Source organism: Staurois parvus, unplaced genomic scaffold (genome assembly GCF_062004578.1).
Source record: "Staurois parvus isolate SC_StPar_1 unplaced genomic scaffold, SC_StPar_1.0 ptg000164l, whole genome shotgun sequence".
In the NCBI taxonomy this organism is placed as follows: domain Eukaryota; kingdom Metazoa; phylum Chordata; class Amphibia; order Anura; family Ranidae; genus Staurois; species Staurois parvus.
In genome coordinates, this window is record NW_028317960.1 from 1,280,162 (window position 1) to 1,306,686 (window position 26,525).

The 26,525-nt window shown below is 46.1% G+C and overlaps 1 protein-coding gene across 1 annotated transcript in view; it reads right to left on the reverse strand.

Annotated features, from left to right (window-relative positions):
• Positions 1-25,939, reverse strand: part of LOC149462971 (NACHT, LRR and PYD domains-containing protein 12-like) — a 48,703-nt gene extending 22,764 nt beyond the window's left edge. Inside the window, exons 1-4 of the mRNA XM_089676115.1 lie at positions 25,861-25,939; positions 18,412-20,143; positions 12,428-12,571; positions 3,481-3,651 (exon numbers count right to left, since the gene is read on the reverse strand). Of these exons, the coding sequence (XP_089532241.1) occupies positions 3,481-3,651; positions 12,428-12,571; positions 18,412-20,143; positions 25,861-25,939 (2,126 nt within the window). The remainder of the gene's footprint in view (positions 1-3,480; positions 3,652-12,427; positions 12,572-18,411; positions 20,144-25,860) is intronic.
• Positions 25,940-26,525: the final 586 nt, after the last annotated feature.

Here is a 26,525-nt window from a genome sequence, read left to right on the forward strand (position 1 = left end):
AAACTAATCAGTAGGAAACTTCCTTCTGATGATGTCACAAATAATGGAAGCAAACCCTGCAATAAAAAATGCTGCAAACTGTGCAACCAAATCAATCCATCAAAAAGTGTCAGAAACTCAAAAGGGATCTTCAATATCTCCGGATCATACAGCTGCACCTCCAGTCATGTTGTGTACCTTATCCAGTGCAGAAAATGCAGCAAAGGATCTTATGTTGGTGAAATGTATAGTACTATTCGGCCCTTGAAGAAGGGGACACTCCCTGAAAGATTGTCCTCAAAATTGTATGTTAGTGCAAATAAAAAAAGTATCACGGACAGGACTCAATTGTCTCTGAGATAACTGCTTGAATGGTTAAGGAGATATCATTTTCTGGTCTCCTGTGTATGTCAGATTGGGGGTGTAATATACCAGGAGGCTGGGCTCAAAGTGAGCCGTCCGAATATGTGCTCCATGTTTGTGTAAGTCTTTCATAATCCAAGATATGTAATCATAGGGGAAAATGGATGTTGAATGTGGTGTCTGGTGTATGACTGATCTTGAATATCTTTGAACTCAGTGAAGGACTTGGTTTATGGCTCTAAAAGCCCTCCTCCAGCAAGAGTTTTGTAGACAGGGGGGGCACCTAGCTAGTGAGGTCTATAGCCATGATGCCCCCCCAAAGAGTCTGTTGCCTGTGATCTCTGCATACACACACCGACCACATTCCTGAGGGAGTGGGGGAAATTGGAGGAGGAAGCCTGTTTTGGTAGAGAGATGTTATAACATGGAACATTCTTAACAAGATGGATGACCGTGTCCATCGCGGTGTGCATGATTGCTACAGGCAGTAGTCTTTTTAATCATGTGGGACAAAATTGACATTTTTATTTAATTGTGAAAAAAAACCTCTATTAGTATTCCTGTGTCTGTAGGTGATTGTAGGAATAAATCCTTTTCAGAGCCAGTTAAGAAAAAAACAGTGTGACTTTATTTGATCACACACAGAAGATACAAAGTCAATACAAAAGTAACAATTTTAAATACAAAAAGAAATGTAGCTTAAAATAAAATTAAAAATAAAGAATATAAGTTGTTTGTTCCTTGAATGAAAGCAAAATATATAGTTTCTTTGTGTTAAAGCATGTGTGCAGGTGAGTGTCCTTTGTGTGCAGGTGAGTGTCCTTTGTGTGCAGGTGAGTGTCCTTTGTGTGCAGGTGAGTGTCCTTTGTGTGCAGGTGAGTGTCCTTTGTGGAAGTGTGAGTGTCCTTTGTGTGCAGGTGAGTGTCCTTTGTGTGCAGGTGAGTGTCCTTTGTGGAAGTGTGAGTGTCCTTTGTGTGCATGTGAGTGTCCTTTGTGGAAGTGTGAGTGTCCTTTGTGTGCAGTTGAGTGTCCTTTGTGTGCAGGTGAGTGTCCTTTGTGTAAGTGTGAGGGTCCTTTGTGTGCAGGTGAGTGTCCTTTGTGTGCAGGTGAGTGTCCTTTGTGTGCAGGTGAGTGTCCTTTGTGTGCAGGTGAGTGTCCTTTGTGTGCATGTGAGTGTCCTTTGTGTGCAGGTGAGTGTCCTTTGTGTGCAGGTGAGTGTCCTTTGTGTGCAGGTGAGTGTCCTTTGTGTGCAGGTGAGTGTCCTTTGTGTGCAGGTGAATGTCCTTTGTGTGCAGGTGAGAGTCCTTTGTGTAAGTGTGAGTGTTCTTTGTGTGCAGGTGAGTGTCCTTTGTGTGCAGGTGAGTGTCCTTTGTAGAAGTGTGAGTGTCCTTTGTGGAAGTGTGAGTGTCCTTTGTGTGCAGGTGAGTGTCCTTTGTGTGCAGGTGAGTGTCCTTTGTGGAAGTGTGAGTGTCCGTTGTGTGCAGGTGAGTGTCCTTTGTGGAAGTGTGATTGTCCTTTGTGGAAGTGTGAGTGTCCTTTGTGTGCATGTGAGTGTCCTTTGTGGAAGTGTGAGTGTCCTTTGTATGCAGGTGAGAGTCCTTTGTGTGCAGGTGAGTGTCCTTTGTGTGCAGGTGAGTGTCCTTTGTGTGCAGGTGAGTGTCCTTTGTGTAAGTGTGAGTGTCCTTTGTGTGCAGGTGAGTGTCCTTTGTGTGCAGGTGAATGTCCTTTGTGTGCAGGTGAGTGTCCTTTGTGTGCAGGTGAGTGTCCTTTGTGGAAGTGTGAGTGTCCTTTGTGTGCAGGTGAGTGTCCTTTGTGGAAGTGTGAGTGTCCTTTGTGTGCAGGTGAGTGTCCTTTGTGTGCAGGTGAGTGTCCTTTGTGTGCAGGTGAGTGTCCTTTGTGGAAGTGTGAGTGTCCTTTGTGGAAGTGTGAGTGTCCTTTGTGTGCAGGTGAGTGTCCTTTGTGTGCAGGTGAGTGTCCTTTGTGTGCAGGTGAGTGTCCTTTGTGGAAGTGTGAGTGTCCTATGTGTAAGCATGTGCTTAAAATGGCTCCAGAAGCCACGCCCTCCCACAGACTTTTGTTTCAAGTTTGCAGACTCATTAACTCCTCCCCTTTTCACCTCCCACTGTAACTTAAGCTCCTGTAATGTGTTCTTGGTAGCTTCAACTAGACTAATTAACATGATTGCCAAGTAACTCGGTAGGCAGTAAAACTGGAGTCATATGTTACATAGTAGAATACAGCTGTCTGAACAACTGTGACTTCTGGATTACAATGTAAACTCTCAGACTCATTAGATGAAATCATAACAAAGTATACATCACATAGGTCTGCTTTAAGAAAACATAAACTTCAGTAAGCTAGACTTTGCCTTCTGTAATTACCCGACTCCAGACACAAATAATTCACATCTGTTACTACTCAGCTCAAAACCTTCTCCCATTCACATCCAAGTAGAGGGAACACATATCCTGGCCAGACATATATCAGAACTTACTGGAGACTGAATTAAAATTTAGATATCAAAAATTAATATTACAGTATTATTACTCTGAACCCCATACTCAATCACATGGAGGGCGGGACCTGGGAGAACCTTTGTTAAAGGGCTTCCAGATTTCTATAGGCCCCCCCACCTGCAGATCCCCACAACCAATGGGCAAGAGTTGTGGGGAAGAGGCCCTGGTCTCCATCAACATGAAGACAATGGGCTTTGGAGGGAAGCCCCCTTGCCAAAAAGCACCCCCGGTTGAAGGCATGTGGCCTAGTATGGTTTGGGGGTGCTCACTCTTCCCCCTTCAATTGGACTTATCACGACCCTGCAGGGTATTGAACCCGAGCAGAGTCACTCATCCCTACTAGTCAGTACACATCTGATGTTCTAAGGAACGTGTCTGGATCCCCCACAAAAGGTTTTATCCGAAAATCCAGCAGAATATGAGATCATTTATAGTAGAATTCCCCCCTCATCTCCTGGATCTCGGAGTCCCTCACATAGAAGATTTATATCAGAGTCCTGCAGAATATGAGATCATTTATAGTAGAATTCCCCCCTCATCTCCTGGATCTCGGAGTCCCTCACATAGAAGATTTATATCAGAGTCCTGCAGAATATGAGATCATTTATAGTAGAATTCTCACCTCAGCTCCTGCAGAGTACAGCCAGGATGTCGGAGTCCCTCACACAGAAGTCTCATTCCAGAGTCTTGGAGATTATTACGTGATAAATCCAGTCTGGTAAGGGATGGGTTAGTGATAAGAATGGAGCGGAGATCATCACAGCAGGAAGAAGTCAGACCACATCTCACCAACCTGCAGAGACAAATACAGACACATGAGAGTATATTAGGGAAAGAACCAACAACTCTTAGGGTATGGTCATCATAAAACTCATAGAAAAGAAAGAAGGAAGAAGATAATGGGGTCCCATCACCAAGGTGAGAAAAGTCAGTAAATCCCCTTCTGATGATCCATGGAAGGGGGAGGGGTGTAGATCTCTCCAGCAGTCCATTCACTCTGTAGGAAGCTTGTCTCTGGAGTAGAATGTCTCCCATATCATTACTGAGATCACACAGAGAAATGATGAGCAGATACTGAACAGGAGCAGACAAGGCCTGACATAGGGGGACTCAGGGGGAACTTGGTCAGGAGATGATCCAGAAGTCTTTGGTGAAGTCACACATCTGCAGATAGAATTCATAGCACAGACACACATGACACACAAAGTCCACTTTCTTGTTGATTTCACCCAGAAAAACTGGAATTCAAAAAAATCGGCCAAACCCTCCAGATGGAGAATATAAGGAGGACGATCCTCACCAGAGGAGAGCTCTACTCATTTTATGGAGAAATCGTTTGTAATGAGGAAACCAAACAGAAAGGAACAAAATACAAGAAGATGAAGCCGACTGCCCAGCTCTACATAGTATAATATGTGGTTGTGGAGGGACTCCGGAGGGGTGATGTCCATAGGATACCACCTTCATACCTGAACAGAACCCCCACCAGGAGCAGAGAGGGGGGATGGGCACTCACTGCCCAGAGCCAGGACAGAGGAAGCCTGGGGACTTTGTATGGCAGACAAGGACTCATAAAGGGGATGGGAGTTAGGGATGTTCATCATTTCTTGTAGTGATGGGGGATGGGTAACTTTCCAGGATTGAACAATTACTATCCTGCAGAAGGGAGACAATGACAGATGATATTTCGGGAGTATGAGTTGTATTGGTGATGGGACGGCCTTTTGTAAATATGAAATATTGTATATAAATAATTTGTATTTACATTTCAAGCCAGCAGGTGGAGCTGAAATCACATTTCCACATGTTTGCCCGCCTGTCCTTCCTGGATCACTGTACAAACCATGTTATTTCCAGAGCTCAGTAGCTCAAGCTGTAATTTCCACTCACAACTGATTGACTCAGAGGAGTGAGAGGTGAGGGGGGAGCAGATTACTGAAACCCACCTGATAGACCTCACTGGATATTCTGTGAAAAATGAGGATGAATTGATCCATGGTGTCTGTAGGTACAGGGGTCAGCAAGGTCTCGTTCACATGTGTGTCAATACCCTGTGTTTATGTGCCATTTATTCAGCATTTCTAAATCCTCATAACTGCCCATCATTGCCTTCCATGAATATTACAATGGTACCACACAGAGCTGTTCACACAGGAGCAGTAGCATTGGGGCTTCACCCTCCCGTGGCACTTTCCTCCTCCCCATCCCCCCTCTGCATCAATATCAGATTTTGTTGTTTGGTTACATATGGTCGGCCACCCCCCTCCCTGACTTCTGGAATAAGTCTAGGTGAATGGCGGTCTGCCCCGGTGCCTCCTGGGATATATGATGTGCAGTCCCATTCAGTAAGGGGGAGGGGCGGCCTAGCAGCACCTGGAAGAGCCGGCAGCTGTTAGAGGCAACATGGCGGTGCTGAACCCGTGCAGCGGCTGCAGAGAGGAGGATCCCAGCAGCTCAATGCTGGATCCACTGGCTAGGTGAGTATGGTTACTGGGCAGAACACAGTAACAGGTAAGCAGGGGGAATGGGGGGAGGGGAAAGGGCAAAGTTCTTCATTATCAGCCCCGAGGGCATTTATGGTGTGTTAGTAAAGCATTTATTACATGTTACCCGGGTATTGGGTGAGACACAGCGGAGGCTCCAGTATCCCAGAATACACTGGGAAATCATAGAGAACGAGGACAGAGCAGCTCCAGACACTTCTGCTTGTACAGAACAGCCGTGTGGGAACTCCATTCACTTCTGTGTGCCGGCAAAATCATCGAGCAGCCAGCAATACTGACAGTGCCAGGCAGGAAATGGCAACATTATAATGGCACTGAGCAGCCAAAAAAGGGTTCAAATGACATATATTAAGCAGCTGAACATAAAAGAATTAATCCACAAAAATCCTAACACCAAATAGATAGAAAGATAACTGTGCAGCGCTAGAAGTGAGACTCCTTATACCTAAAATATGAATGTTTTATGTTGTTATTCACTTGGTGACCGCCTCCTGTAGCTTTACTGCCCACCAGGCACAAAATCACATGTATACACGTGATCCGCGCTCCCTGCGTGTTCCAAGGCCGGCGGTGCTGTGATTAGGTACAGCACCGATCAGTCACCAGATCCAGGACAATGAGGTCAATCAGATCTCATCCTGTGCCGGTGTCTACAGAACACAGACACAGGAACTAACCCAATCTTCTCTGCTGGAGTCCTTTTCTGTTCCAGAGAGAGAAGAGAGCAGATCTGAGTCACAGCAGCACACTTTACACTCAGACACACAGCTAGGCACATTTTATCCCCATTATTGCCCCCCCCCCAGGTAACCCTTTTACTGCTCTGTCACCAGAGTCATTATTACAGTGTACAGAATTTTCCTAATCACTGTATTAGTGTCACGGGTGACTACAGATAGCGTTAGCTCATGTCCTTCCCAGATAGCATCAGATTGCCCTCCACACTATCACTATCACATTTAACCTGTTGTTTACCTGGAGCACACAGACACACTGTCACTTACATTACAAAAAACTGCAGCGTTAGCAAGATCAGGCCTGATCTCTACTAGCACTAGCAGGTAAATATTATTTGTAGTGGTTCAAGCAGTCCCTGACAGCCACGTGCTCTTTTTCCCGTGAGTCACACTAGGTACCTATAAGTTTAGTGGCCAAAATGTCCAAAGAAAGGTACTCTAGTGAATAGGCCTACAGGATTCTCATATGCAGAAGAGAACAGGTACTAGTGCCGCTCTGCCTTTTGGTGGACTGGCGAGCACCAGTGGCCTAGTACATCCTGGTCTTTTACATACCAGCACTGCAGTATGACTTGGTGACATGGCGAGTCCCATAAGTGCAGTACAAGCTGGTACGGTGACAAGCGCAAGTATTGCCCTGCAGACACCAAGAATTTGCACACAGGCCCGTAGAGCCCCTAGTGTCCTTCCAGATGTGCTTGCAAATCCTGACTAGCAGCCCACAAATTCTGCAGCCCCCGTATTTCCCTCATTCTATGCCCAACCCGGAATTCAGGTAGAAACAGCAAATGTAACTTCTCCCCTTGATTTTTGGTGTTTTATTTCCAGAAGATCTGTGTGAATGAATTGTGGACCAAAGAAATTTATATGCTGACCAGTACATCGCTGCCGACTCAAATTCAAACCTTGCCAGATGATTTGCATGAAAACCTATTACGGTTTCCAAGCTTACATTTTTTTAGGCCTAACCCTCAAGATGGACATTACTAAAATAAATAAATAGCAGCCATGTTGGTCCACAGACCCGATTCATCATATGGCCGTGTTTGCTGCTGCCATGGCCAGGCATAGATATGAGAATATAATGTGATTTATGCTTTGGTTGGGCTACAGACAGACAGAAATTGATCGTATCCCCTCGCAAATCACCTTATGATGTCTATACTCCCCAACAAAACTTCTGCCTGGATGAGTCCCTCATTAATTTTTCTGGCCTCCTTGCATTCAAACAGTATCTCCCCAGCAAGCGTGCCAGATCTGGGGTCAATATGTAGAAGACCTGTGAGATGGCAACAGGCTATACATGTCATTTTCAGAATTACGAGGGAAAAGATTGTCACATAGAGACCCCAGGATGCCCAGACTACATGGGGAGCAGTGGCAAGATAGTTTGTGACTTGGTGTCCAGGCAGCAGGCAGAACATAGTCCAAAAAAGTCCATTACAGGCAGCAGGCAGAGATATGGTCAGCACAGCCAAATTACTGGTTCAGGTAGCAGGCAGGAACATGGTCTATAAAAAGTCCTGGGTCCATACAGACAGCACAGTATTGGTTCAGGCAGCAGGAAGGAACATCATTCTTAAGGCCTCAGCCAGGTAAGACCTGGCCACAGAGGTAGAGACTTTATCACAACCAATCACTTCGAAGCCTCAGGACTAACAGACCCTGATGGGAATTACAAAGCCCGGTTATAAGGAGATGTATCTTTAAACTGGCATCCATTCTATATAATGCCTCCATGTTAGATATAGAACAGCTTAAGTTTTGTTTTTCAGGAATTTGCTCTCATTTCTGTGTAAATGGAAATATCTTATATGGGGCCCCTCAGCTTCTGTAGTTTCTGTTTTCACATAACTATACTGATAAGAGTGTAATGCTTTATTGGTTATCCTGACTAAGAGACGTCTATTTTGTTTCTGTATATTACCCCGAACACACAGGATTACACTTCAGAAATACGGCTTACAACACTTCTGTGTCAATGGCTTTATTTCCCCGGATCCGGTGCTAAAGAGGAGCGAGGACAGGTTGGCTACAGACAGACATCAGTCCTATCACCGGTGACAACCAAAAACTAGTTCTCTCTACCTCTGAAGCCCCTCACATATGTGAGACCCCGGAGTTATCTTGTACCCACTACTACAGTAGCAGGGCAAAAGTTCAGTTCAAGCGGCAGGCAAAAAACATGGTCCATTAACAGGCCGAGGTCAGTGCAGGTGGAAGGCAGAAACGTGGTTTACAAACAATCCAGATGGCAGGCAGAGGCATAGTCGGTAACCAGGCCAGGGTCAGTCAATGTGGAAGGCAGAGACATGGTCCATCAAGGCTGCAGACAAATGATCAGCATGGATTTTAGAAACTGGGCAATGGCAGGATGGTAAAAATAAGGGGAACTAATATTTTAGTGACGTGTAATAATGTCGGAAGCAATCTCCGATGTATAGGCCCGGATGGGAGGGACATTGGGGACAATGAACACTGGGGTCTCCTAACTCCTCTTCTGTTGCATACCCAACTTTTTTTTGTTGTCTTCTTCCTGATTCTGCGGATGGAATGTTTTCTGGTAAATGTTGCTCGTGAAGTCTGCTCACACAATCAGAGCGAATGTTTTCTGGGGGGATCCTTGCTGGTAGATCAGGGCAGTGATCATTTCTTCTATATATTTGAGGAAGGTGGTGGGTCTTTCCATTGACTTTTGGTAGATGACAAACGCATTGCAAATGGCCAAATGGGAAAAATAAACTGCAACTTTGTTATACCAGAAGAGGGACTTTCTTGCTGAACAATAGGGCTGTAGAATCTGATCATTTAAATCCCCCCCCCCATGAACCGACTATAATCGTGGATGCATTCAGGTTATTGGATGGGACCGCATCTTTCCATGAATTTCCACCAAGTTGTCATTGTGGATGGTGGACAGGATGTAAACATTTCTCTTGTCCCTCCACTTCATGGCCAACACTTCCTTGTTTATTATAGCTCGGCCGGGTGTTTATTATAGCTCGGCCGGGTGTTTATTATGTTTCACATATCATTTGGGCTTAGTGGCTCAGACGCTTTTCTTATTTACTATTGACTGATTTGTTTAACAGATTCATTCATTTACACATTGTGTTTGATGCTCAGGGGGGATTTATTTATTATTAGTTTATTTTTTGGTCACTAGGGGCAGCACAGCACAATTCTTATTTATTAATATAATGTTCTTAATATATCAGTTAAGTGACAACTTTGTATAAAAAGGAGAAACATTGTAATTTTCCAAAAAACTTGTGGAAAAAATGATATCTTCCAAGGACTCAACATGCCTCTCAGTAAATATCTTGGGGTGTCTATTTTCTAAAAAGGGGTCATTTGGGGGGCTGTACTGCCCGGCATTTTAGCTCCTCAAGAAATGTGATGGGCAGTCAGTAAGTAAAAGCTGTGTAAATTCCAGTATGTATACCACAGTTTGTAGACGCTATAACTTCACACAAACCAATTAATATACACTTACTGGGAGTTATTGTATCAAAGTCATGCAGCAGAGTATATTCTGGCCAAAATTTATTGGATTTTTTTAATAACAGAAATTAGAAAATATATATATTTTTTTAATTTTCAGATTTTTTTAATCTATATCACAAAAAATAAAAAACCCAGTGGAGATGAAATACCACCAAAAGAAAGCTCTATTTGTCTGAAAAAATGATATAAATTTCATTTAGGTACAGCGTTACATGACCGTGGAATTACCAGGTAAAGTAGCACAGTGATGAATAGCAAAATATGGCCTGGTCAGGAAGGGGGTAAAAGCTTCCGGAGGTGGAGCGGTTAAACTATCAATGTGTGCTTAACACAAATATACAGGAATATTACAATGTTATAAAAACAATATAGACGAGATATCTTCAAAGTGATTGATATTGCAGCATGATGAGTGAGACCACCCAAACTTTAGCAACCTAGACACATACAAAAAAACCTACCTTGTGGTCGGCTAGTTATGATTGGTGATGTGCAGTGACAGCTTCCTTACAGGAAAGATGTAAAGATAGCTGTGCAACGCTAGAAGTGAGACTCTCTAAACCTAAAGTGGTAATATTTACACATTTCAAACAAACAACATGTGTTTCAGCACAAATAGACACGATGAAGCCCCGCCTAGGACGTAACGTGTAAGGTGGAGACGTCATCACGCCTGTCAGATACACAAGAAGAGCCGAGGGACGACGCGGCAATGGTGAGAGCAACGACACGGCAATGGCGAGAGCGATGACACGGCGATAGAGCGGCGACGCGGGGATAGTGAGAGCGACGACGCGGCGATAGAGAGAGCGACGACACGGCCATAGTGAGAGCGACGACGCGGCCATAGTGAGAGCGACGGCGCGGCCATAGTGAGAGCGACGATGCGGCCATAGTGAGAGCGACGATGCGGCGATAGTGAGAGCGACGACGCGGCCATAGTGAGAGCGACGACACGGCCATAGTGAGAGCGACGACACAGCCATAGTGAGAGTGACGACGTGGCGATAGTGAATGTGATTTATTTATCCAACATTCATAAAACACAATGAAAAGACGTCATCATGCCAGAGGAGTTGTCACAGAGTGCCCGTGCGTTCCCCACCCCCCTTTGCCTGCTGTCCCTCGGCCATTTCCCTCCACCCCTCCCTCCCCCTTGAAGATTCCTCTGTCCTGCACAGCTTACATGAAAGCGCAAAGCAGCTGGGGACAAAGGCCGCTCTCCCCTTCGCGTGTCCGAGGCAACCCGGCAGCGTCCCGCACAGCTTTAAAAAGGTTGGCAAGGGACCGCTGCTGGAATCATCTCGGGTGGGGGACCAAGCCTCTGCAGCCATCCCCGCTGCGCACTCTGCAGACCCCCAAAAGGTCAGGACTGTAGCCCTCTGCAATACCTCAGGGTTGGGAGTACCCGCTGCCCTCCACTGAATGCCCTAGGGTGGGAGCCTCCGCAGCCATCCCCGCTGAGCGCTCTGCATGAGCCCCCTCCTCAAAGGTCAGACCCCACAGCCATGACTCCCGCTTCTGTTCCTAGCTGCTGCAAGGGCCCCTGCCTGCTGATCGTTGGGCCCCTGGAGAAGCTGGCCGCTGTGAGGGCCACTGTCCATTGTGGAGGGTCCCTGGGAAGCCATCCTGTCTGCTGATTGCTGGGCCCCTGGGAAGCCATCCTGTCTGCCAATCGCTGGGGGGCCCTGGGAAGCCGCCCTGTCTGCCAATTGCTGGGGGGCCCTGGGAAGCCACCCTGTCTGCCGATTGCTGGGCCCCTGGGAAGCCGTCCTCCCTGCTGACTGCTTTGTCCCTGGAAGCTGCCTGCTGCTGAGCGTCCGCAAGTCACCTATTGTGAGTGCCCCTGGTGTGCGCACCAACCACCCGTGTCCTGAACTGTCCCTGGTGTGCGCACCGACCACCCGTGTCCTGAACTGTCCCTGGTGTGCGCACCGACCACCCGTGTCCTGAACTGTCCCTGGTGTGCGCACCAACCACCCGTGTCCTGAACTGTCCCTGGTGTGCGCACCGACCACCCGTGTCCTGAACTGTCCCTGGTGTGCGCACCAACCACCCGTGTCCTGAACTGTCCCTGGTGTGCGCACCGACCACCCGTGTCCTGGACTGTCCCTGGTGTGCGCACCGACCACCCGTGTCCTGGACTGCCCCTATTGCATGTCCAGACTACCCTTACTTGACCGCCCCATGGCGTGCCCGGAGTATAGCTACCTGTGATGCCCCTGAGTGCTTGAGCCATCGCTACCCGTTGAGTCCCCGTGAGCCTGATGTTGTCCCTAGCACGATGTTGAGGCCGGACTCCACAGCCCAAGTTCCGTTGAGTCCCTGTGAGCCCGCTTACCGTGGGTATCCCTACAAGCCGCATGTCGCGGAGTGCCTTGAACTGTCCTGGTTGAGTATCTTTCATGGTTCAATAAAGCTTTGTGTGTTCCCCATGTTCTTTGCGTGTTCTGTCCTGCCTACGCTTCCGTCACAGGAGTGTTAGTGAGCATTGCTTCCTCCTTCAGAATCACACGTGAGAACGAGCCCTAAGGGTTTGTATTGGATCCTATTTCCTGCTTGTTATGGATAGGGATGTTCATTCCATATGTACAAAGCCTGCTCACAGGTCTACTTCAAGGAGAACCCCAAATCCCATGGAGGAGATCACAGAGAGAAAGATTCCCTCAGAGAGGAGAAGACATGAGAAGAGGAAGGTGATGGAAGATTCTACATCGGTGAGGATGGAGGACACCCAGAGATATCAGGAAACACCGAGAGACGGGAACAATCACAAGACGTCACATTTCCCGATCACTGCAGGATCACAGATCTCACTTACCGTAATGTCTGAATTTTACTCTCCGGGTTCCTCAGAAAGGAAAGATCAGCAGGATCCATTTTATACTTCCAATAGAAGGACAATTCATCTTCTGCTCTGTCCTCTCCCGGACGATCTTTACTGGAAATAGTACATGTATGAAACCTAAGCCCAACAATGAGACAATAATTACCACCAGGAATGTATGACCTCTGACAACACGATAACAATGTAACACCCAACATTTCCCTCCCACATGGCTGCCTTCCCTCCGGCTCTACACTCTCATGCTGGTCCTGATGTCATTGGTGGCTATGACCGATCTTTGAAGTCACACTCTAGACAAAACGTTTGATGCCCCTGATATATATATATGTACTGTATATACAGGATCTCCGGACTACCTACACAAGAGGTTCCATTCATCAACACATTCTGGGAAATCCTGGAACACCACTTTGGTTAACATATACAATGCAGTCCAGACATTCCCATCTCCGCCCACTTCTGCAGACAATTGGTCCCTCCAATGTTGGGGTGATGATGTCACACCCCTGGAATCATTTCCCTCCCCCAGATCTCTGAACACTAAGATTTCCCTCCATTGGCTGGACACACCCATTCCTGTCCACCAATGAATGACTGGCAGCTCACACCTGACCCGGCAGGAGGAGGGCGATAGGTCAGTCAGCACCACTGCTGAACACTGGACAACCTCTACGAGGTGCAGACACACTGGGGAGGTCATAGAATCTATTGATGGGACATAATATCCCAATACTGGGGGCTATGAAGTGAGATGGGAGGGATTGCAGTCATCATTCCCCTCCCCCACTCATCTCCCCCCATACAGGTTTAGGGGAACCCTCTATATGTGTCCTGATAATAACAAGACCCCCGCTATCCTCCTTTCATGTTGGGGGTCTGTGCTGTATATTGGAAGATAGGAAAAGGGGGAATGAAGAGGGAACCTTCCGGCCGAGTTTCTCACCATTTCACAAGAGATCGACCTTTGGACAGATTTGTGATTTATTATCTCCACACAGCCTCGTCCTTAATACTGGATTTAATGGAGAGATTGGAGATTGGATGGTGTGTGTGCCCTAGAAATCATTGTCGGGGCGATTTATAGAAGGGCCCTGTGAATGGCTCAATGTACAATGTACAGAGATCAATCTCCTATACAGAACATACAATGTACAGAGATCGATCTCCTATACAGAAGATACAATGTACAGAGATCGATCTCCTATACAGGACATACAATGTACAGAGATCGATCTCCTATACAGGACATACAATGTACAGAGATCGATCTCCTATACAGAACATACAATGTACAGAGATCGATCTCCTACACAGAACATACAATGTACAGAGATCGATCTCCTACACGGAACATACAATGTACAGAGATCGATCTCCTATACAGAACATACAATGTACAGAGATCGATCTCCTATACAGAACATACAATGTACAGAGATCGATCTCCTATACAGGACATACAATGTACAGAGATCGATCTCCTATACAGGACATACAATGTACAGAGATCGATCTCCTATACAGGACATACAATGTACAGAGATCGATCTCCTATACAGGACATACAATGTACAGAGATCGATCTCCTATACAGGACATACAATGTACAGAAATCGATCTCCTATACAGAACATACAATGTACAGAGATCGATCTCCTATACAGAACATACAATGTACAGAGATCGATCTCCTATACAGAACATACAATGTACAGAGATCGATCTCCTATACAGAACATACAATGTACAGAGATCGATCTCCTATACAGAACATACAATGTACAGAGATCGATCTCCTATACAGGACATACAATGTACAGAGATCGATCTCCTATACAGGACATACAATGTACAGAGATCGATCTCCTATACAGAACATACAATGTACAGAGATCAATCTCCTATACAGAACATACAATGTACAGAGATCGATCTCCTATACAGAACATACAATGTACAGAGATCGATCTCCTATACAGGACACACAATGTACAGAGATCGATCTCCTATACAGAACATGCAATGTACAGAGATCGATCTCCTATACAGGACGTACAACGTACAGAGATCGATCTCCTATACAGAACATACAATGTACAGAGATCGATCTCCTATACAGGACGTACAACGTACAGAGATCGATCTCCTATACAGAACATACAATGTACAGAGATCGATCTCCTATACAAGACGTACAACGTACAGAGATCGATCTCCTATACAGAACATACAATGTACAGAGATCGATCTCCTATACAGGACATACAATGTACATAGATCGATCTCCCATACAGGACATACAATGTACAGAGATTGATCTCCTATACAGAACATACAATGTACAGAGATCGATCTCCTATACAGGACATACAATGTACAGAGATCGATCTCCTATACAGAACATACAATGTACAGAGATCGATCTCCTATACAGGACATACAACGTACAGAGATCGATCTCCTGGATTCGGTATGGTGGTTCCCTCTGCAGTATGGGATCCATGACACTACCAGTGGGGAGCTCAGGAATCTCCATACACGGAGCTCAGCTCTTCCACACATTATTCGCTCTTCTGGTCGAATGTTCTTAGGGCGATGTTCTCTTAGGATGGAATGTCAGGGAATGTTACATTCACCCTGTGAAAGGCCACAGATGGAAGCTGACATCTCACACATATTACAAACATTGCCGGGAATGTTGGTGACTTCGGCACAAATTGTAAAACCTTCACACAAAGACCATCTTTTTCTCCTCCAGATCCTCTGCTACAAGTACATGTAGAGTTTTGGGGGATGGGGTACATGTGGGTGACATGTGATCATGTGTGTGATGAATGGTATAATTGGGGGGGGGCAGGGAAAGGGTTAATCCGATGTAAATGGTGGGATTCTCCCAGAAGTCCTGTATCAGGTGATATCTGTGGATCGGCCATTTAGCTCTGGTTCTCACTCTCCTGACATGAAAGTTGCAGCGACTTCCAGCTCCACTTTGCTCTCCAACTTCCCGGTGACCAGGGGCCACTTCAGGGCCACTTTACTGAGAAGAAGCCTTCCCAAGTGACTTGGATGGGTCAGGGTTGTTGTTGTTTAACCCTCACCTCTCCTCCCTGGTCATGCCGAATAACTTCCTCCCAAGTACATTCCATTCACAGCTGAGCATAGCAGACACGCGTGTTCTCACTTGCATGTTTGCCGTGTTTTCAAAAATAAACACACATGGCCTTCACCTGAATGGGCCGCCCTGCGTGCAACAAACGCCCCAAAGTCACTCTAGAACTTTTCAGTCATGGGGCGTGGCATGTTTTTTCAGAATGTGAGTGTCCAATCCAAATGCACACGTTCCTGCGTTACAAATGATGTAACCCCCTAGTTACATCCCTTACCCCATAGCAACACACTCCACCCCCTAGTAACACCCCCAACCCCTAGTAACAAACACCCCACCCCCTAGTAACACCCCCAACCCCTAGTAACAAACACCCCACCCCCTAGTAACACCCCCAACCCCTAGTAACACACTTCCAGCACAGTTGGCCCTTTGATTGCCCCTCATGTTAACCCCTTCCTGCCCAGTGCCATTAGTACAGTGTTGGTGCTTTTTATTAGCACTGATCACTGTATTGGTGTCACTGGGGATGTCAGTGACACCAAGTCAGTTCCCCCCCCCAGTGTCAGAATGTCTGCCGCCGTCCCGCTATAAGTCGCTGATTGCCGCCATTACCAGTAAAAATATAATATCCCATTATCTATCCCGCCATTTGTAGGCGCTATAACTTTCACATAAACCAATTAATTTACACGTATCGGGATTTCTCAGCAAAGACACGGAGCGGGAGACACGGAGCGGGGAGACACGGAGCGGGGGACATGGAGCGGGGAGACACGGAGCGGGGGACACGGAGCGGGGAGACACGGAGCGGGGAGACACGGAGCGTGGAGACACGGAGTGGGGAGACATTTTGGTGTAAATTTATGACACAATTCGATTTTTTTAATTTTTTTACTGGACATGTTTTATACCAAAAAGTAAAAAATATTTTTTTTTTCTCAAAATGTTAATTTTTTTTTGCTTATAGCACAAAAAATAAAACTGCACAGGGGATCAAATACCACCGAAATAAAGCTCAATTTGTGGGGAAAAAAAGGACAGAAATTTCATCTGGGTGCAGCGCTGCATGACTGCGCAATTGTCAGTTAAAGTAAAGCAACACAAAAAATGGCCTGGTCAGGAAGGGGGGGGGGGAATCCCCTGAAGGAGGTGGGGGGAATCCTATAAAGAGGGAGGGGGGGGAATCATCTTGAGGTGGAGGGGAAATCCTCTGGAGGGGGAGGGGGGAATCCTCTGGAGGGGGAGGAGGAATCCTCTGGAGGGGGAAGGGTTAATCTGTGAAAATCAATCAAGCATAAAGCAATAATCAGATGACATCACCTGCATTCCCGGGATATAGACATTGTGGTCACATGATATCAGAGTCCTCCCCGGATTGGAGCAAAGTGTCAGCTGAAAGCAGCGCTGGATTATGGAAACAATGACCAGCAGCAGAAATGTGCCCAACAGAAGCTGAAAGCTGTTGCTGAGAGATGTGGGGGCGGGGTCTCCTATTGTCATGTGACCTGCAAGGAGGACACACCTACAGTGGTCCTATTGGTGCAGCCGCCGACAGTGTCATGGCAACGCATGTCACCTGCGCATATACCATGCCAGTTTACTGCTCACGCATGCGCTCAAAGTCATTCCTACACCAGCCACCGTTGTCATGGAAACGCATGATGTCAGCACCGGGCAGGATGAGGCGGAGGCAGGCCTCCGGTGTCATGGAAACGCATGATGTCAGCACCGGGCAGGATGAGGCGGAGGCAGGCCTCCGGTGTCATGGAAACGCATGATGTCAGCACCAGGCAGGATGAGGCGGAGGCAGGTCTCCGGTGTCATGGAAACCCATGATGTCAGCAGCGGGCTGAACAAGGCGGAGGCAGGTCGCCAGTGTCATGGAAACGCATGACACCGACGCCACACAAGCCAATGGGCAGGCAGGGTTGCAAGGATGAGCTGTGAAGAAAGAAGAACAGAAAGGAAGCAGATTGAGGGCCGGTTCACACTCCATGCGTTTCAGTTACTTTTCATCTCCATCCAAAACGCACAGAAAGTAGGTTACATGGTGGTCAATGTCATAGTTCACATCAGCGCTTGCAGTTCCAGTGCGTTCCAGTCGCAGAAAAAAGCAGAACACGCCGCATCTCTTCTGTACAGAATTGCACTGGAATGCCGCAAAACGTATCAAAAATGCACATGAACGCAACAAAAATACATACTTTTTGACGCGTTCTGATACTTTTTTTATACATTCCAGTTGGTTTTCCCTTCTCTCTTTTTCTTCAATTTAGAAGGGGACATGTGTGCTCCGATGCATTTTTGATGTGTTTTGCCACAATCTGCAGAAAAATGTGAGCGGGCACATGCGTTTCTGCTACACTCAGGTGTGAATGGGATGTGCTTGGGAGGACATTTTTAGGAAACAAGGATGACCAGGGAGGAGAGGTGAGGGGTAAATAAAGCACTGCCTCAAAAGTCACAGCAAAGTCACAAAGATGAAGACAAATGTATGACTTGCTGGTGATTTTACATTGAAGTCTATGGGAGGCGTGCAGCTCAAGAATCACCCAAAAGTAGAACAAGAAGTATTTTTGTTGTTGCAGCGACTCGAGGTGCAGCAATTAAGAGAGAACCCCATAAAATCTGCGTGTTTTCATTTCACCTGCAACTTTACATGTCACCAGAATGTCGCTGGAAAGATCCCACCAGTGTGACCCAGGGCAGAGGACTGAGGAAAGAATGAGTTCCCAGGACTTCTAACAAGTGTGGTAGATGGAGAACATGTCTGATAATCCCCGTTATACTGTATGCAGGTTCCTGCCCATTCTGTACATTCAGTTAGGATATCCTCACACTCACTTACCCGACCTCCTGATATCTGTGTAGGAATGGAGACATCATTTTCTGCCACTCCGGATCCACAGTGAGCCACAAAAAAAATAAAGACTGAAAAGTTTCTCTCTTCAAAGCCTTCAAGCAATAGCTCAGCTCCTTGGAATAATTACTTTTCTTCAAGAAGCGATCAGTAAGTGAGCCCTGCAGCTTCAGACGTGAACAACCAGACATGACGCTCCTAATGAAGTCCTCATCCTGAGTCTCATACAGACAGAAGATGGTCTGAGGATGGAGATCCCAATCAATGTCCTTCTTGGCCCATTCCATCATGGCAGGTCTGGCTCGGAGTGAGATGTTGATTCCTGTGATCTCTGAGAATATCTTCACCTGATTTTCATTTAGGAGACCAAACAGGAATTGTACAGCTAATGCTAAATGTGAGTGACGTAAACTGAAGTCACGGAGTGATTCCCCTTCACAGATCTCCGGGAGGAAAGTACCTTCCATAGACCCAGACCCATCATCCAGCCCATAATACAGAGCAGCAAGGAACTCCTGTACACTCAGGTGGATGAAGCTGTAGCAGGTCTGGGTGCGGATGTCCCAATGAAAGATGTTCTCATTCAGAAATACAGACTCCACCTCAGACAGAGAAAGTCCATGTCTTTCTAGATCTTTCTTCTCAAATAAGATTTGTTGCTGCAGAACTCCCTGATTGGCCAGAGCACACAGCTTCTTCAGACAGGTTTGTTTCCTGCGTACAGACTGCTCCTTGCTGTGATGGGTTATTAGAACCTCCAGGTAGAGAAGGTAAATTGAAGTCGTCGTTTTACACTGAATTAAACCCAAATCTTTTTCTATTTCTTGTTTCATTATAGCGCAGACAATCCAGCATGTGATGGGGACGGCACACATGGTGTACAGAACTTCATTGTCTTTTATTATACTGAGAACCTTGTCTGCATCTTCCTTATGTCCAAAGAATTGATGGACATATTCCTCTCGATCGTCCCTTGTAAATCCTTGGATTTCCACATTGCGAGGATCATCAATGAATGTGTTAAGTTTCTCCATGGCCAGTGACCTCGTGGTGATGATCAGAGAAGAATGTGGGAGAACCTGTCTCCTGAGCAATCTTTGGAGGATTATTTCCTTGTGGTTTTCTTTTAAAACGTCATGACAAACCTCAGATTTCTCCTCCAGAGTCCAACTCAGCTCATCAAACCCATCAACTACAAAGAGAAGTTTTCTTTGACTTTCAGGATCCTCTAGAAGAGACACCAGGTCATATGAACTCTCTAGTCCGCAGGCTCTGGATAAAAGTCCCACAAGGCTTATGTTTCCAGGGATGGTGTTGATTTCTCTACAGCTCAGATAAAACAGAAAGTCAAACTTGTTTTGGTAGAGATTCCCAGAGGCCCAGTCCAGCATGATCTTCTTGGAGGTCATTGTTTTACCAATCCCAGCAGGTCCTTCTAACACCACAATCTTAGGGATACAACCAAGTTCATCAGGGTCAAAGAGGGCCTGGATTGTGGTTGGGGAGGATCCATCAGAAGGTCTTTTCTCCATGGTCTGTAGATGTCTTCTGCCTGAACTCCTTAGTTCTTGTTCTTTTTTCTTTTTTTTCTGGGGTCCTTTTCTCATTGGTAACTTGATGTATCTTTTTTGTAAATGAACAGTCTCCCCCCTACAGGAATTATATTCTTTAATCTTCTGGAATGCCTCTTTCATAGACACTTTGTGTTTCTTTCTGAAGTCTTTATGGGAGAAAGGAAAATATTTTATTCCTCATAGACACATGAAATAGTATTTATAAGACAGAGTTGGAAATATTATATTCTAACTATAAACCCGAAGAATGGAACCCTAATAGAAGATATCTCATGAAATACAGGAGGATTGTGGAAACATCCAAACTATGGACACACCAACCAGAGCAGAGAAGCAAAGAGAATCCATGAAGGGTCCCCCTGACCACTGGTGCATTTTCCACTAACTCCCATTATGGGGACTTTTATAAGCTCCGGTTCATACTGCTGCCACTTATGTGATGTATGACACAAAGTAACATAACAAATCAAAACACATTTATTTCAGGGGGTACCATCCTAATCAATGTGACTCAAGCTGCTAGTACAACCTTTGTGACCCTGGTAGTTCCACCACTGATCCAGACTACAACAGAACAGAATGTTCATCCAGAAGAGATTCCATATGAAAAGTTGATGTCCTACTAACCTGATAATCTGTCATGTGTCATCTTCTTCAGTTTGGCTGGAAATAAGATGAAGGAAGTGATTAGTCCTGACAAACCTCTGAAATGTATAAAATAATAACTAAGAGAGTTATTAGTGTAGCAAATCCTCCCCGACACCATCATCCCACCAACCCTCTGTAGATTGGAGTCTCTCCTCCTCCTATTTCTCCATGCAGGTGATGGGGAGTGTCTATGTCTGCCTGGTAACATCTCAGCACATTGCAGTGACATGTGACCATGATGGGGGGACCAGAACCCCCCAATTTTCTATGCAGGTTTTACAGGCACACGCCTGGAATCTGGAGCCGTGACTCCTCTTTCTGATGGAGGTTCAGGTGGATGTATTGGCCACAAGGCTCAGAACATCGAACAACAGTCATGAGGGCCTCCCCGTACTACAACTATAAATATGGAGGACTTATTCCAAAAAATACCACTCCTAATATTAGTGATAATTAGCAGAAATAAAAGTACAAATGTGGCGCTCTATAATATTTACAGTATGCAGGTGGTATCTCACAGTATTCAAACTTTTTTGATATAGTACATGCGGATTAATGTGACTGTTGTGACACAGTGAGCAATAATTAACCTTCGTGACTGCTGTGACTGTGGTACTATATAATATTAACAGTATACAAGTGGTATCTCGCAGCAACAAAGCTTATTGGATATAGTTCATGCGGAGTGATGTGACTGTGGATACACAGTAAGCAATGATTAATATTTGTGACTGCTGTAGCTGGAAGCAATGAGCATACTATGCACCGACTAGATAGTATCACATAGTAACGTAGACTTGTAGGATATAGTTCATACGGAGTAATGTGACTGCAGTGACACAAAGAACAGCGGATAACTTTTGTGACTGCCGTGGCTGGAAACAATGAGCATACTATGCACTAACCAGATAACACAGATAAATGTGCATTGGAGTATATAAGACCTACTCCTTGGTACTCTGGGGGTGGGAACTCAGCATGCGGATGTGATCATCAGGTGGGGGTGCTTCACCAGCTGTCATCTATCCAAAGCAGGTTTCCACATCCAAAGCAGGTTTCCACATCCAAAGCAGGTTTCCACATCTCAGGTTAACCGTGGTTAAGGATGGCTGCTCACCTCATAAAATGGACCATACACACAGCTTCCCTCGCTATCAACTAGGTGCAGCCTTGTGCTACACCCAGTCCCTATCTCCCTGTCATTAGAGGTTGGCCACACAGGCGTTTGTATCACCGCACAGACAGCTATTGCACTCCCCAGTCTACTCAGGCACAGAACTGGTTCCAGGATTCCAAATTGTTAAAACCGAGAGGTTCCTCCAATAATCATCCATGATAAGAATGGTAGCCAAGATCATAATATGTATTCCTCTCCATAGTTATATATTTTTTCTCTTTCTATGTAACTATGGAGAGGAATATATATTATGATCTTGGCTACCATTCTTATCATGGATGATTATTGGAGGAACCTCCCGGTTTTAACAATTTGGAGTCTGTATAAAGTGGGAAAAAGGCCATGTTCTGATGACCCTGATTTCTGGAATGTATGCAATAAGGCGCATTAACCCCTCACCTACAGGACACTTCTACCCCCTTCCTGCCTACCGGACACTTCTACCCCCTTCCTGCCTACAGGGCACTTCTACCCCCTTCCTGCCTACAGGGCACTTCTACCCCCTTCCTGCCTACCGGGCACTTCTACCCCCTTCCTGCCTACCGGGCACTTCTACCCCCTTCCTGCCTACCGGACACTTCTACCCCCTTCCTGCCTACCGGGCACTTCTACCCCCTTCCTGCCTACCGGACACTTCTACCCCCTTCCTGCCTACCGAACACTTCTACCCCCTTCCTGCCTACCAGGCGCTTCTACCCCCTTCCTGCCTACCGGACACTTCTACCCCCTTCCTGCCTACCGGGCACTTCTACCCCCTTCCTGCCTACAGGGCACTTCTTCCCCCTTCCTGCCTACAGGACGCTTCTACCCCCTTCCTGCCTACCGGGCACTTCTACCCCCTTCCTGCCTACCGGACACTTCTACCCCCTTCCTGCCTACCGGGCGCTTCTACCCCCTTCCTGCCTACCGGACACTTCTACCCCCTTCCTGCCTACTGGACACTTCTACCCCCTTCCTGCCTACCGGACACTTCTACCCCCTTCCTGCCTACAGGACACTTCTACCCCCTTCCTGCCTACCGGACACTTCTACCCCCTTCCTGCCTACAGGGCACTTCTACCTCCTTCCTGCCTACAGGGCACTTCTACCCCCTTCCTGCCTACCGGGCACTTCTACCCCCTTCCTGCCTACCGGGCACTTCTACCCCCTTCCTGCCTACCGGACACTTCTACCCCCTTCCTGCCTACCGGGCACTTCTACCCCCTTCCTGCCTACCGGACACTTCTACCCCCTTCCTGCCTACCGGACACTTCTACCCCCTTCCTGCCTACCAGGCGCTTCTACCCCCTTCCTGCCTACCGGACACTTCTACCCCCTTCCTGCCTACCGGGCACTTCTACCCCCTTCCTGCCTACAGGGCACTTCTTCCCCCTTCCTGCCTACAGGACGCTTCTACCCCCTTCCTGCCTACCGGGCACTTCTACCCCCTTCCTGCCTACCGGACACTTCTACCCCCTTCCTGCCTACCGGGCGCTTCTACCCCCTTCCTGCATACAGGACGCTTCTACCCCCTTCCAGTCCAGGCCAATTTCCAGCTTTCAGCGCTGTCACACTTTGAATGACAATTGCGCGGTCATGCAGCACTGTACCCATATGACATTTTTATCATTTTTTTGTGACAGAGCTTTATTTTGGGGGTATTTAATCACCTCAGGGTTTTTATTTTTTCTTAAACAAACCAAAAACCACTAAAAATTTTGCAAAAATTTGACATTTGAGGCAGGAACGGACTGACAACTCATGGAGCCCCCAGGCAATAGGAGATCATGGGGCCCCTGTGTCCTTGCCCAAACTCAAAAAAGCCTATGAAAAAGGTACCAGGGGCATCTCATGGGGCCCCCTACTGACCCCGGGCCCTCGGGCAGTGCCCGAGTTTCCAAATGGTCAGTCCACCCCTGATTTGGGGGATATCTGTCCTGTCCTGACATTTGGGGGATATCTGTACTGTCCTGACATTTGGGTGTATCTGTACTGTCCTGACATTTGGGGGATATTTGTACTGTCCTGACATTTGGGGGATATCTGTACTGTCCTGACATTTGGGGGATATCTGTACTGTCCTGACATTTGGGGGATATTTGTACTGTCCTGACATTTGGGGAGATATCTGTACTGTTCTGAAATTTGGGGGATATCTGTCCTGTCCTGACATTTGGGGGATATCTGTACTGTTCTGACATTTGGGGGATATCTGTACTGTCCTGACATTTGGGGGATATATGTACTGTTCTGACATTCTTGGACCTCAAGAAATTAGATTGAGGTACCCTCTACAACAAACCGCTCACTTTTGCCAATATCTACAGCCCCAACACGGCACAAGTGGGCTTTTTCTCCCACATTCCCCTCTCCCATTATACCACCCTACATATCTTTCTCTAACTTCTCCTCTCTCTTTATATATCACCAACAAAACAGAGCATTGACCTTCATACAGGTGTGACTTACTTCACATAACTCACACCCAAGCTATGGACACACAAACCATAACATACACATCATCCTGTGCTATCCCTACCCAACACTCCACACTCCCTAACATAGAAGTTTTCTATTAGGCCAGGAGACAATATATCTATATCGACCTCTCTCTTATACTCTGTATCTGCTGCTTTGCAATATTCATTTGATATTTATATATTTCAGGTACTTATATAGCGCCGTCAATTTACACAGCGCTTTACATATATATTGTACATTCACATCAGTCCCCACCCCCTGAGGAGCGTACAATCTAAGGTCCCTAACTCACATTCATACATACACATACTAGGGACAATTTAGACAGGAGCCAATTCACCTACCAGCATGTCTTTGGAGTGTGGGAGGAAACTGGAATACCCAGAGAAAACCCACACAGGCACAGGGAGAACATGCAAACTCCAGGCAGGTGGTGCCATTGCTGGGATTTGAACCAAACAACCCGAGTACTGCCAGGCATAAGTGCTAACCATTTAGTCACTGTGCGATGTCATATTGCATTTTGATCTGTATTGCAGTTTAATCCATAACCCATCTGCGAAACGGGAGGCTACATGCTACGTTTATGTTCAGACTGTGATCCATAACTGTATATGCACTCATGGGCCTTTTTTCTTCTAATAAAAGTATTTTTGGAAAAAAGAAATAAGATTGGCTGTCAGTACTTCAGGATTGATCAATTTTCAGATGTATCCCATAGTTTGTGAACTCTATAACTTTCCTACAGACTAAATAATAAATACTGATTTGGGTTATTTTCACCAAAGACATGGAGCAGAATACATCTCGGCCTAAATTTATGAAGAACAATTATTTATTTACAAACTTTTATAACAGAAACAAAGAAAAACATGTTTTATTTTGTTAATTTAGCAAAAAATAAAAACCCCAGCAGTGATTAAATATCACCAAAAGAAAGCTCTAGTTGCGTGAAGAAAATGCTAACATTTTAGTTTGGGTCGAGTGTTGCATGACCGTGCAATTGTCATTCAAAGTGTGAGAGCGCTGAAACCTGAAAATTGGCCTGGGCAGGAAGGGGGTAAAAGTGCCCGGTATGGAAGCGGTTAAGAATCACTCTAAAAATATATATATAAATATGGAGGGTCTGTATAATAGGCAAGTGGCTGCAATTGTATTGCTCTGCTCGGCATGCTGAGTGATGTCATTGTGTTATGGGGACTGACTGCCAGCATCCTGGAGAATTGTTACACTGTGTCCCTTTCAGAATGTTCCTGAACTCCGTAGTCTTTTCCTTCATCCACAATTTTGATACCCAAATGTATTATATTCTGTAAACTCCCTCAGGAAAGATTGTTTAACCCCTTAATGACTGAGGGTAAAACACATGTTAATGCCTGAACACAAATATGCCATCTTGATCTGTGTTAGTACATCTGTACATATCAATGCAACTACATTGTGTATCCAGGTGGATCATACCACGTCTTGTCAGGACAAACTGGGCTTCATTTGTTGGGAAACGGTGACAGGCATCTCCTGATTGTTTATTATCAAAGGAGCGTCAAACAGCATGGTATCTTTGGAAACTTCATGGACCTGATGAAGTCACGTGATGTAACGCGTCGGACAGAAGCATAATGACATCATTTCCAATTGTGGCCATGATTGCCGCCATCTTAGTTTTCAAAAATACCCTGTTGTTTGTGGGCGTTTGCAGCCCTTTTCCCTTGTGAGTGTATTTCTTGCATTTTTCATGTTCTTTAACCGTTAGCCGCCCGGCCAATGGCCGTTTGGCGGCTTGAAAAGCGCTGCAGCTTTCCGGGTGCACGCCATTTGGCGTGCTCCCGCACATGTGCGGTTTGCACGGTTGCAGAGCGGCGCAGCAGCGGGATCTGTCACCGCCCGTGCACCTCGGACACGGCCGATGACAGATCCGAGTACCGGCTCCCGTTGCCGGTACCATGTGACCTGCCGCGACCAATCACAGCAGGTCACATGACAGTTGTATACAATGGATGGCTTCATTCATGATGCCATCCATTGTATACTATTGCCTAGCTGTGAATGGTCACAGCTAATCACATGCACATGTCATGTGATTAGCTGTGACCAAATCACAGCTAAGCACAAAAAAAAAAAAAAAAAAAAAAAAAAGCTGAATGAATCGATTTCATTCAGCTAAATGCTTGCTTATAGCAAAGTAATTCTTTGCTATAAGCAAATTGTGTAAAAAAAAAAAAAAAAAAAAATACTGATCACTT